General features: G+C 39.2%; 1 protein-coding gene across 1 annotated transcript in view; it reads right to left on the reverse strand.

The window, feature by feature from the left end:
• The window catches only part of LOC124283982 (rho GTPase-activating protein 190-like), an 84,313-nt gene that overhangs the window by 50,797 nt on the left and 19,094 nt on the right, over positions 1-14,422 (reverse strand). The window contains 2 exon segments of the mRNA XM_046720033.1: positions 469-1,141; positions 3,252-4,105. Of these exon segments, the coding sequence (XP_046575989.1) occupies positions 469-1,141; positions 3,252-3,654 (1,076 nt within the window). The 5' untranslated portion in view covers positions 3,655-4,105.

The following is a 14,422-nucleotide window of genomic DNA, read 5'->3' on the forward strand; positions in this document are numbered from 1 at the left end:
CTTTCCATTTTACCTGGGAGATCTACACGTTCCACAAACACATCAACAGAGACACTTATTCTACCTGGAATCTCTCACCTTTCCATTTTACATGGGAGATCTACACGTTCCACAAACACATCAACAGAGACACTTATTCTACCTGGAATCTCTCAGTGTCTCACCTTTCCATTTTACCTGGGAGATCTACACGTTCCACAAACACATCAACAGAGACACTTATTCTACCTGGAATCTCTCACCTTTCCATTTTACCTGGGAGATCTACACGTTCAACAAACACATCAACAGAGACACTTATTCTACCTGGAATCTCACACCTTTCCATTTTACCTGGGAGATCTACACGTTCAACAAACACATCAACAGAGACACTTATTCTACCTGGAATCTCCCACCTTTCACTGAGACCTACTTCACCTGTAATATCACATGCAAATAAACAGGAAGGAAGCAAGAGATACTCACCTGTCACCTATTGCATCTAGACTAGGGAGGAAGTGTTTTAAAATCTTGGGTATCTGGGACAAATAAGTCTGTTCCTTCAGCTGAATCTGCTCATCCCGTAGGTGTTTTACATGGTTGCGAAACAACTTCTTTGCCTTATCTGTACCAAAGAGGTCAACATAATGTCCAAAATCAGGCTCATTCACAAATTTCTTCCGACACGCCAGCCAACTTAGCACTGGATCTGTAACATGCAATTTGAGCAAGTTCTGATAGGCTTTGTTTGCAACCCCGAGGATTTCTTGCCGAGCTTTCAATGCTTCATTGAAAGGAATCACTTTGGCTCGAGCTTTAGTCTTGTCAATGAGGTGGGCTAGAGTCATGAAAGCAAGCTCTGTATTCACATTGTCATGTGCGGATGTTTCAACCAATGGAAAGCATCCTTTGAACTCCCGTCTGTTGAGTAATTTCTCTACTTTTTCCACAAAAAGTTCCTCTGCATCATCATGTTTTGTGGTTGCAAGAACCAGCGGTTTCTTGGCTTTGAGAACAGCGCTCAGCAACGCTGCCACGAATTCCACTTGCTTGTCAACTGGCCGCTGGGGGGCCTGACTGACGTCAAAACAGCAGATGAAGCCGTCAATGGTTAACTTTCCTTCTGGCATCAGCTTCTGTTCATAGTCTGATTCCATACCTACAATACACAAACAGGGAAGGAATTATGACATGCTCAAAGAGAATTTTCTTGAAAGCTGCAAATATTTAGAACATAGTTTTACAAAAGTTTGTGAGGTCACAATACATCCACAGGGACACGCTGGACTGACAGTTGCCTCATGGATGAAGGCAATTGAAAAGGTGGTTGTGACTGCTATTTTGCAAGTGGACGAAGAATGACAACTCCTGTCTTTGGAGAAGTGAGTGAATGATAAATATTGGAGTCAGCATTATTACTGCAAGCAGGTGATCAAATCTGGATCAGGCAAACCAACGACATCAACCATCACCCAATCTCCACCAAGACACTGCCCGACCACCTGCAAGCAATAGGGTGCAGGCTTGCAAAAGTGCTATGTCACAATGGACCTATTGGAATGCAACAGACTGGGATACTGTAAACACAGGGGTCTTACTTTCCTTTTATCTCATTAGGCCACTTATAAATTATATTCTATAGTTCATCAAGCACAGAACTCAAACAGAAATTTTTCAGGAGCAATAAATAGATCAGAATCTCCATCTTAAAGTTAATGTTCCCTCCTCAGCGAGTATTTCTGAACATGACGTTACATGAAATTGCCTTCAGTACTGGTGACATGAAGTGTGCTGAGACAGACTCCATTTTATCAGTACTGTTGACAATCTTGAGCTGATTGGTTAGTTATGACATGAATTTAGCCATTATGTTTCATAAATCCTTGTTTTTTCTTGTACATATGAGCTGTGTCAGCGCTTTGAGCATTGCCCCTGTGTGGTGGAAATCAGCGCTATATAAATAATTATTAAGATAGACCCCAGTCTTTCAGTACTGATGACTTTCATAAGCTAATCTGCTACAGTAACGAATCTGCAAAAGATTGCCCCTCTGTTTTTGTTTAGTTTGTTGTTTTATGCAACACTCAGCAGTATTCAAGCAACATGGCTGCGATCTGTAAATAATCAATCAGGACGAGACAATCCAGTGATCAACAGCATGAGCAACATTCTAAGTAATTGGGATACAAGTACTGACATGACTTGTTATAGTCATGAGACACTTAACACTGATGACACAATACGGCTTTAACATGACACAGGAACAATACATGTTTGATGCAAGTTTGGCTGTGTGGCATTATCAAGTTTTATTCAAACTGTCCTAACCCTATTTTTACTACTATTTCTCAACTACTGACAGAGGTAATCAGGTATGTCATCTAATTTAGATATACACTTGATATATTACAAATTCATCTTTGTGTAATACGGAAAAAAACCCAATAACCCCTATCAGTAGTTAATTTCAATGAGTCTGTACTGAAAGTCCAGAAGGAAGACCTCAAGAAGAAACACTCCTACGCCAGTTGTGTAAACTTGTTCCCTGCCAGCCCTGGAAAAGGTTACTAGTCCTTACAGTATAAAATTTTCAAATGTTTACCAACAAGGACTACAAAGGTTAGAGCATTTGTAAAGAACTTACATTGCTATACGGGCAAGTAGAATTATACTAAATTAGCCTGGGATAATTTCGACAGGCCTCGGACCTACACAAAAGCGCTAATTTCAATCCTGTGTACTAACTCTTCAAAATACACCAAATGAATTATAACAGAAAGAGTTTCAATAACAACTTGTTTCAGTTTGAAACCCTGAGTTGAACCGAGCTCTTAACCTGCTCAATCCCCAAATAACCTTGATGTCATTTCTTATTTATACAGTACACCCATTCAACCACACGATTAAGTTTCTATGTCAGCGAAAAAGATTTTACACACTATTTCTGACAAAGACCAAAATCTTGACACAGAAATATCCTAACTGAAGCTGCAACCTCTATCAATAGGACCAACTATCCACAATAAATGCTTCTGTTTGCTGTGTGGCGTTAACAAATACAACCAAGGGCTTTTCTGTTATGTAACACTGTGTATGTTTCAACTTTCTGTGTACATAGGTGGCCACATCGCAGTTGTGTTATTTGTCTGTCGATTAAGGTACAATATTCAAATTTGAAGAGCCTGAAGAGTTTTATCAGTCACACACCAACAGGTACAGACGGAGCAAGTTGCGATTGTCAACACATTGAACATTACACTTATACTCACCAAGTTGGTCCTTACAAATGTACATCAGTTTCTCCGCAGACTGCACTTTGGTTTGAACACATCTTTTGGTGTAAGGTTCCGTCCTCCCTGTTTTGAATGGTTGAAACGACACATCATCTATAAACTCAGTCTGTTCCACCACATTGAAAGTAAAATTGTTCCCTTCATCCGTTTTGGTGACTTCGCCCCAGTACAGGAAGTGGTCGTTGTTGATGACCCGTCCAGCGAAGTCACTCTGCGACAACACAGAGATGTGTTCTGTGTGGTACTTGTCAGCCACCTGGTACAGGAATCGATTGCAAAGACAGGATTTGCCCACACCATATTGCCCCTTCTCCCGTTCAGTTCCAGATAATCCGATCACGCCGATGTTAAAAGTGCGTCCCTCTGCCTTTTTCGCCATGACCACTGCGTGACGTCGTCAACCAAAAGGCATTGAATCCACCATTATCCACATATCAGCCATTTGCGTATAATCGTTGACTGCATCGTAGAGCCATTATTGCACTGGACATAAAACATAACAACATAATCCTCGATGGGAGGGAAAACAAACACAAATCCTCAACAAAGGAGTCCTAATTCACTACAAATTGCACATGAATGTTGAATCTGTAAATATTCTCAAAATGTCATCTGTGAAAATATTTCAAGGAATCCTAAACGTTCCAGCTTGCATGTTAGGAGGAGAGAACGTGTTGGCGAAGCTGTTATTACAACACAAGGATTAGCATCAGTGGAGTCACATCTCGGTAACAAACTTCTCTGTCATTTCCTTCACCGGGTTGCTCGGTGCAAGGTCATGACCTGAAGGTCGCCCACCACATGCGACAGCAACATCCATGTGCTAGCACCTGCAAACAGAGAGAGAATCTGATGAATGTCAAGATAAAATAACCCACTGGAATGGAATTGGGCAGAAATGTCGTCTGCTCCCTGTTGAAATTCTCTTTCAAAGAATGAAATTGGAACACAATGAACACTCCTGCTCCGGAAACATGAGGAGAATTTACTAAATACAAACAGTACCTTTCACTTGAGATTCAAATCTCAGCTGTAAAATAGTCGTAGTAGTGACTACAGTCATGAAGGAGTATACATAAAAAAGGCTGCCCACTGATAGCATCAAGAAAGTAGAATTATACCTACAATTAACCCTCAATGGATAAGTGGTATAATGAATGGTTAAGCCACTTTGGTTGTATGAATATGACTTTGAAAATGTTATCATAATTTTCAATAATCTCAACTCAAATAGCTGTTAAGTATCTTAAACAATTTTTCTAAAATGTTCAAGTGAGATTATCAATGAAAACACGAACTGACATCAGCAGTGAAATCTGAACATGCTTCTCATGCTTTTCACTTTCATAATTAGGTTTAAAATGTTCGGACAATTTACTTCCCGAGGTGGGGACATGGAGTTTCTGATGGACTGTTTTCTTCCAGTGAGTGAGTGAACTATTTCAACGATGTCTCGGATGCCTTTTAAATGTGTTCAGACAGTGCATAGACGTATGAGTAATGTTTCACGACACACAACCAATGGCCACACACTTCAAAGACACCAATTTTCTGTTACACATACCATGGAATCTCCAGGATTTTAAAAAGGAATAAATTTTGATTAATTTAGAAATTTGAAGAAAAGTAGCAAATTCCTACTTGTGTACAATACCATGTCTAAAACAATGAACGATAGTCTAAGTTTTTTTCAGTGATGTTCCTATTATTGATAGGGTCTGTACATTCAAACACGACAGTTGGAGCCACAAATGATCCCAGAATACCCTATAAATCCCACCACATAACTTTGTGTCTTTGAATGGCATTTAGAAGTACAGTTAAGGAAGAGAGTTATTTTGTGGATGGCAACATCGTTCTTATGAGGAACACAACGTATATCCTTACTCCTTCATCAGGTGAAAGGGTGTGAGGGGAAAACACCAAAATATCCATTTTAAATTGCATCAATCTGGGAGTTGAACCCAGGACCTGGGTGTAACAAGCAAACATCTAAACCACTAGGCTCCCTAACAGCTACATGACTTTCCTTCTTGATTAGGATCGCTGTATACACACACAGACATGATGATAGTCTAAGTTTTTCAGTGATGTTCCTATTATTGATAGGGTCTGTACATTCAAACACGACAGTAGGAGCCACAAATGATCCCAGAATCCCCTATAAATCCCACCACTGATTAGGTCACAGTTGCCCTACCTGTTAGACATGTTAGCTGCAGGAGCCAGGCAGCTCTTACTGCACCTCAACATAGACTACACCAGCAGTGAGGAAACCTAAACCTACGCTATGTTTTTCACGGCTTCCATGCATCATAGGACCTGAAATTCCTAACTCTTCTTACGTTATTATTCAGGCATTTAATCTCCTGTGAGTCAAACACCACCTCTCATATTCAGCCTGACGCTGGAGTACTGCAAGGTGCCCCCCTCTCACACACCCTCTCCCATCTGATGGAATACTTCAACTCACCCCCATCTTCCACCTGCCTGACTGGGTCAGTAGGTACACACACAATCCAGGGTCGCAGTATATACAATTACAACCGCCACAATACACCGGCCTCACATGATGTCACATGATGTCCCATCCTTTGTCTATAATCGTCCAAATACAACTCACTTGTATCAATACCTGTGATGACAAAGCTTTTTTGGGGGTCTTTACTGATTTTTTGGTTCATTTGAGATTATAATGTTTCAAATTAGGAAAAGGTAATTGATATAAAAATAACAGATGTTGTAAAATATAGACAATGAAATTATATAGAAGAGAGTGTGTGTGTAGAGTGATGGAATGAGTAGGTGAACGAATGATGGATCACATTAATGATGGCATTTAAACCATGCCTGTCAGCTGCAATGTCACAGTGAAAAACCATTGCACGCCCAGTAGAAAAAAATTGCAACAATACACACCAGGGGTGGAAATAACTTTAAAATTGCTAGTGTACTTCGGTACAGTGGCACATGTAAAATCACTTGCCCTGATAACTTTTCCACTATACTGGCCGTTTTCTTGTTGATTTTTTAAACAAACAACATAATTAACGTTGGAAAGTCAACTGGACACCGGTACAGTGTGATGTACAAATTTGCTTGCCCAACAGAAAAAAACACTGGACTCGGACATCGGGCAATGGGTTATTTCCACCTCTGCACACGCTTGTGAAAAACTGGAAAAGTAGGCAAGTATTTTATAAAGAACTTTCAACACTGAAGGATCATGAATAGTTTAGAAAATATTTTTATCAAATTGTGTCATCTTTATTATGAGGAACATAACGTTTCGGAGTATATCCTTACTCCTTCATCAGGTGAAGGGGTGTGAGGGGAAAACACCAAAAATATCCATTTTAAATTGCATCAATCTGGGAGTTGAACCCAGGTCCTGGAAGTAACAAGCAAACATCTAAACCACTAGGCTTCCTAACAGCTACATGACTTTCCTTCTTGATTAGGATCGCTGTATACACACACAGACATGATGATATGGCACAGCGAGGTGGCGAATATTGTTGACCTAGGGTAAGTCAGCTGTGCATGTACATTACATCAAGCTCAAATATAGCAACACTGTCGTTATCTCCCACATCTACTCCTCCAGACACGATAGACAGGGCATTACATACCTAGTCATTCAGACATATACATGTGATACACAGCGTGTTATAGGTAATATACCATGTCAATAGATATAGTAACACTGTATCTCCTATACCTGGTCATCTAAACATATGATATTTACACATGATAGACAGGTCATTACAGTAATATATATCATGTCAATAGATGAAGCATCTGATCATTTACACCCAGTCATCCAGACATACATTCATGTGATAGACTAGAATGTGGTATTATGGGTGACAGATCATGTTACAGACATGGCAACACTGTAGTAGATCGACAATAATACACACACAATGATATGGTATACAAAGCATAACATATCCAACATATCATGCCAGTAGACTGGTCATTTGTCTTGATTGCTAGAAGAAAATCCAGAAAGCTTGTAAATGGGAGATTAATGGACATGAGTGTATGTATCCAAAAGAAAATGTTTAATTGTGTATATTGATTACCTTGTGTATAAGATGTATTCAAAAAGAAGAAATCAGATACTCTGGACTATACAATGTTCCTGCAGTGTCTTCTCCCCATGCATACACAAACATTACACAATTTGCTAATTACTTTCATTTCGACCTATCCCATCCTCATCAAACACACTACTGATCTCCAGCTAACATCCAGAAACAGAAACAAACCCAAAGAACAGGAAACATTGACAGTGTTGCCTGCTGTTTGATATGCTTTCATTGTCTGTGTATTATATGATATAATTAGATTGTGCTGGGTTAGTGAAAAGTTCTGAGGCAACACAACCCTACCCAGCTGAACATAAAATTTCAAAGCCAGAGATGAATCCTGGCTGAATGGCAGGCAAGGCACCAACAAGTATAAACTTTTAAAGTATACTGAGAGAAAGAAATAGAGGATCACAGGAAACTTCAAGCGTTCCCTTAATATTTCCCTGCTTTGAATAGCGCTGTGTGAGGAAATCTGAGAATAAATAAAGGAACACTGTCATGAAGTGGTGTTCCTTTTTGCTTCCTTCAGTATATTTTGGAATGACAGCCAGGGGGGTTGAAGCACCTACCTTCCACTCCTATAGCAGACAATCTATCCATAGAATGACAGAGGCAGTCCTTACTGATAAAGTAGTCTGGTGAATTCAGTCAGCAATCTTATCATGCATATCACAGGTGGGTCAATTTTTTCCTTATCAATGTTTTCCTTATAGAGTTCCATTGAAGTGTAACCTACAACTAACAGTCTGCAGCTTTAGTCAATAGTATGGGCTGAAGCCCTGTCTCATAAAATCCTCTTTGGTGTGAAGCTGATAAATATTAGGTGAGGTGAAATGGTTTAACGTCACACTTAAGAATGTTTCGCGCATATGACGACGTGCATGCATGTGAATGTGTGGCTGCTTGTACTAGCCCAGACTGAAGCTGGACCAGTCCTTGTTGTACCCCTAAATGCCGGGCGCCAGTCAGGGACCAACAAGTACCATATTTTAACGTCTTTTGGTATGACGCTTCGGGGTCGAACTCGCGTCCTTCCACTCTCCGCGCGGACACTGAGAAATATAAGTCCATACAATACTAGAATCAACTGAAAACAGTGCTTATAGCTAATTTCACTGCCTCAAATGTTTTTGGCACAAGCTGAGTGAGTGAATGAGTGAGTTTAGTTTTTCACCGCACTCAGCAATATTCCAGCTATATGGCGGCGGTCTGTAAATAATCGAGTCTGGACCAGACAATCCAGTGATCAACAGCATGAGCATCGATCTGCGCAATTGGGAACCGATGACATGTGTCAACCAAGTCAGCGAGCTTGACCACCCGATCCCGTTAGTCGCCTCTTACGACAAGCATAGTCGCCGTTTGTGGCAAGCATGGGTTGCTGAAGGCCTATTCTACCCCGGATCTTCACAGGGCGACACAAGCTGAACTAATACTTAGCTGGGTTAGGTTAGCAACTTTCCTGAGATATGCACATCATTTTTCTTTCAGGGACATCTGTGAATACATGTCCTTTCTTAACTCTTCACTCTATCAAAACCGTTTGTTATCATAAAAAGACAGATAATGACATTTTAACAGCAAGATGTTCCCCTTTTTTAACGCCCCGCTCAAACATTAATTCTTTGAGACATTCCCTGTAAACCTGCTTTATGGAGACCCTCCAGACAGGGTGTTGATTTTCCTTCCCTACATTCATAGGCTTAGGTTGATTTTCAAATCAATATTTTCAGAACATTTGGTATTTAATCTACTACTTAACCCACTCTGAGTGTGAAGTCCTAGCATAGTTTTATGCTGTGTTCAGCAATATTCCAATATATGACAGCAGTCGTTCATCAAATCTGGACCAAACAATCACGTGACTGACATCATGAGCATTAGTTCATCCAATGACATACAATCCACCAAGTCACCGAACCATTCAATCCAGTTAGTCACCTCTGACGACAATCCCAGTTAGCTACAGGTCTCAGAGATATTGAACATCTATCTGATAAAACACTCAAATGAGGTCATAATCTGTTACAAGCTCCTAAATCATCGCCAATTACAAAACCTTGTGCATGACTTACACACATCAACTTCATCATCGGGTCACATGACCATGAAACATACACCAGCTGCCTTGCGTAAATGGCTGATACATGTCTTCAGAGTTTTCAATGTGGCAATCACTATCCTGCTTGAGAACTAAGCCACACCATGGTTAGATAAAGTTAGGGGTCACGTGTGGGAAATCTGGCATTGTCAGACCAAGGACACACCCACACCCACTCTGAATATGTCACATGATTTTCCATTTGTGTGTATCATTCATGCCTATTTTAAAGCCACATGCATGTATTGAGATGTGGCTGGTTTAAATGAATCACTTCATTATCTGCTTCACATACAAGGAACTGAACAGTATTTTTTAACCTACAGCTAGAAGTACTCTCCCAACACAACACACAATGTATCTTGTCGCTTCATAATAGTTCTACTGACAATACCTCACACAAGTAACAGGCATTCCATTTGGCATATGAATCTCCTAACCTGTCCCGTGGTTTCAGATTAGTTTTTTTCTGAGACACAGATATTTGTAACTAAACATGTCCTGAAGAACATTGTTTCAGATTAGGTAACTATACAAAGAATGTCCCTGCAAATGTTGCTAAACACAGGGAATTGTGCAGATAGTATTGTTTCTAGCCAAGTCATGGTGACTGTGAGTCTCTCAGACCAGTAAGAGGTACCAAGCTGGTACAGTATACAGTTGGCTTAGATCACGCATCATCAGTCTATGTGTTCATCCATTGATCCAGCCTAGTGTCTGACCTAGTTGTGTGGGAGGAAGACTGAATCAGGTCCCTCCCACCCAGTGTGTGTGCCAGCATGTGGACGGCATGTACACCATTGTTGGCCACTACGCAGTTATTGGCACAAGCCCATATTAATCAGCTCCGATCATTACCCCTTGGTTACACTCAATAGTCATCATTGACATCAAATTACTTTGTGATCCAACACTGGTCTGTCATGTGAGCAAGTCTTTCATTTAATGTTATGTTCTCAGTTCTGCCTTTAATATTCTTTACAATTTGCTTTCTTTGTTTGGAAGATATATAGAACATTTGAAGGTAATATCTGTATCATTTAGACAATCTCTGGCAATAAACTACATAAAAAGCAATTTGGATTTGTTTTTTCACTCCTTATTTTGTGGCCGGGGTAGGGTTACCAAAACATTCTGAACAGATTCTTCTTTGAATTTAGTTTCTCATTATGATCAACACTGTGATATGTACATTTTTTACACATCGTATTCATTAATATCTTAATCATCTATGCCATGGAGATACAATGATATCTTCAAATAAGTCCTGCAGTAACAGGTATTTCAGAGACTATACTACCAACAAGCAAGCAAGTTTAGTGTTATGCCGCTTTTAGCAAAATTCCACAAATATCGTCGCGGTGGACGACAGAAATTTGACTATAGAACCAGGACCTAGTAAACTGTCTTAGGAGTATTAAATACATGAACAAAAATCAAAAATATATTTCAATGAAATAATCCATCAAATACAAAATTAAATATTAAAAAAAATATACAAACACAATAAAAGAATTTCTACAAATACTTTGGCTAGTTCTACATGTATTTATATTAGAGTTGTGACGATATATCGTAGTATCGATAATCGTGATACTTTTTCTGACAATAAATATATCGATACTTTTTTCTGTATCGTGATATGTATCGTTGACCTTTAAATTGTGAATTTTCACCAGAAATTGACGGTTATGTCAAAATTTACATATTTTCTTTAAAAAGTATATTTTGATAACAAGAAACTAACTAAAGATAGCATATCGTGATATGCATCGTATCGAATCGTATCATTCCATGATATCGCGATATGTATCGTATCGTGAAATTTCTGTATCGTCACACCTCTAATTTAAATGGCTTATCAGTTCTCTCATTAGAGGCTACAGCTCCATCATGCCATAGTTGGTGTTATGCTGCTCTTACTATCAAAACACTGATAAAATATCTACTTGTCAAACTCATAACCTTAGACTAGCCATAACCATGATACCACACATAGTAGAACAACAGCTAAGCTCACACATTCAATTAACTACTATTGAAAATAAAATAAATCCTTTTTTAAGTTAAAACATATATTTTTCAAACATTTTACACTCTAAAAGAATTTAGAAGCTAACCTGTTTTAACAAGGCAGAACATAACAAGCACTAACCTGGTTGCTTAGTGCATGAAATACGGTAACTATGTTCTTCACAAACATGGCAAATACACAGATTATTTAGCATCAGCCCTGTTTATGAAAAACATTCATAATCGGACCCCCGAAGCAACAGCAAGCTAATAACCTGCCGTGACATTTACACAGTCAACACCGTCCATTCTCCTGCCAGGCCACTACACCTACACCACTGCTACAAGTACCACAATCTACCGATTCCTCGCTCACCCCTAACCTTCGCGGTGTTCCAGTTCTAAGGGGCATCCCCAACTCCAAGCTACTGATCAGTGCTGATCAGTGCTGAGCCGGAGTATGAGGACACCATCAAAGGTTAATGATGCATCCATGCCTTCATTGTCTCCCAGCGGTGACGGACGACGTTTCTGTCTTCCCTCCAGAAACAATGACAGCGCCATAGACGGCGGTAAACAGCTTTACCGAGATGGGGAAGCTAAACCTGTTTGAGTGTAATAACTATCTGACACTGTCATATTGATAAGATGGCCTTATTTATACTTACTGGTACGGAGGTGGGGATGCTGATGAAAACTGGAAATTAGAACATGGAAAGTAGGAACTCATTCTACCATAATGAAAACACTGAATCCCACGTAATTTTAGAAACTGCCAAGAGTCATTTTCAAACTAATCAGCATATGGTATTAAATTCATGACTTTTTCATACATACTGGGTCTATCTACGATTTTTCAAGGCAAACAGTGAAACTGCATTAAAAAAGAAGAATTCAACCCATTTTTTAATAGTCTCATTGTTAAAAATTCTCATGTATGTTAATGTTGCATAAAATGAAAACATATTTTGCTAACTAAGAAAGCCATAATCCTTTGTTAGTTCAATTATCACTGGACCTAAAGTCAAAAATGGGAAATTCAAATTATCTGTACATAATTTGCAGGAGGCAGGGGTTTCAGTCTCTGACGTGTAAATCCATGACATCGATTAGCAGGCATCTCGCCTGAATATAATTTAATTCCTGACATGTCTATGGACAGGGACTGAATTATTCATGAAATATATATAGCAAAATTTAATCTGAAGTTAGAAATGTAAGTAAATTTCAATGACTAGAGACTAGAATGAACAAAAACAAATAATAAAATAATCTTTTACACAAAACATTGGTAAAAAGATTCATAATCAGGAATATTGTTGATGAAGGGATGGAATCGGTCCACTTGCCCTGTTTGAAGGGAGGGAATCAGTCCACTTGACCTGTGTGGTAGGGTGGGGTGGGGGAGTGTGTAATGTTTCCAGCACCTGTGGGTCAGGCTCCTCATAAACCATTTGGCCTGTCCACATGAGATAACTGCTCCACTACAGTGTCAGCCAATCAACAGATAAATGGCTCCATCCTACCATGGTATAACTGTCTGTATCACCATGCAGCTCGCCACCACAAATGTGTATGTTGAAAGATCATGTTACAAGAATAGATGTTACACCCATCTCTTATTCAGGAGGATGAAAAGTGAAATTTTTATGTTTTTGTACGTTTCTAGGATATCACTGATACCACACTAAAAACGTTATATGACTTCCTAAATCAGGATAATGGGCTATCACACTACCAGCATGTCAGTATTCAGTTATTTCACCACCACTTACATACACTACCACTATGTCAGTATTCAGTTATTTCACCACCACTTACATACACTACCACTATGTCAGTATTCAGTTATTTCACCACCACTTACATACACTACCACTATGTCAGTATTCAGTTATTTCACCACCACTTACATACACTACCACTATGTCAGTATTCAGTTATTTCACCACCACTTACATACACTACCACTATGTCAGTATTCAGTTATTTCACCACCACTTACATACACTACCACTATGTCAGTATTCAGTTATTTCACCACCACTTACATACACTACCACTATGTCAGTATTCAGTTATTTCACCACCACTTACATACACTACCACTATGTCAGTATTCAGTTATTTCACCACCACTTACATACACTACCACTATGTCAGTATTCAGTTATTTCACCACCACTTACATACACTACCACTATGTCAGTATTCAGTTATTTCACCACCACTTACATACACTACCACCATGTCAGTATTTAGTTATTCTACCACCACTTACATACACTACCAGCATGTCAGTATTCAGTTATTTCACCACCACTTACATACACTACCACTATGTCAGTATTCAGTTATTTCACCACCACTTACATACACTACCACTATGTCAGTATTCAGTTATTTCACCACCACTTACATACACTACCACTATGTCAGTATTCAGTTATTTCACCACCACTTACATACACTACCACCATGTCAGTATTTAGTTATTCTACCACCACTTACATACACTACCACTATGACAGTATTCAGTTATTTCACCACCACTTACATACACTACCACCATGTCAGTATTTAGTTATTTCACCACCACTTACATACACTACCACCATGTCAGTATTAAGTTATTCTACCACCACTTACATACACTACCACTATGTCAGTATTCTGTTATTTCACCACCACTTACATACACTACCACTATGACAGTATTCAGTTATTTCACCACCACTTACATACACTACCACCATGTCAGTATTTAGTTATTCTACCACCACTTACATACACTACCACTATGTCAGTATTCTGTTATTTCACCACCACTTACATACACTACCACTATGACAGTATTCAGTTATTTCACCACCACTTACATACACTACCACCATGTCAGTATTTAGTTATTCTACCACCACTTACATACACTACCA

This window comes from Haliotis rubra, unplaced genomic scaffold (genome assembly GCF_003918875.1).
Source record: "Haliotis rubra isolate DU_JTF1 unplaced genomic scaffold, ASM391887v1 Scf326, whole genome shotgun sequence".
Taxonomy (NCBI): domain Eukaryota; kingdom Metazoa; phylum Mollusca; class Gastropoda; order Lepetellida; family Haliotidae; genus Haliotis; species Haliotis rubra.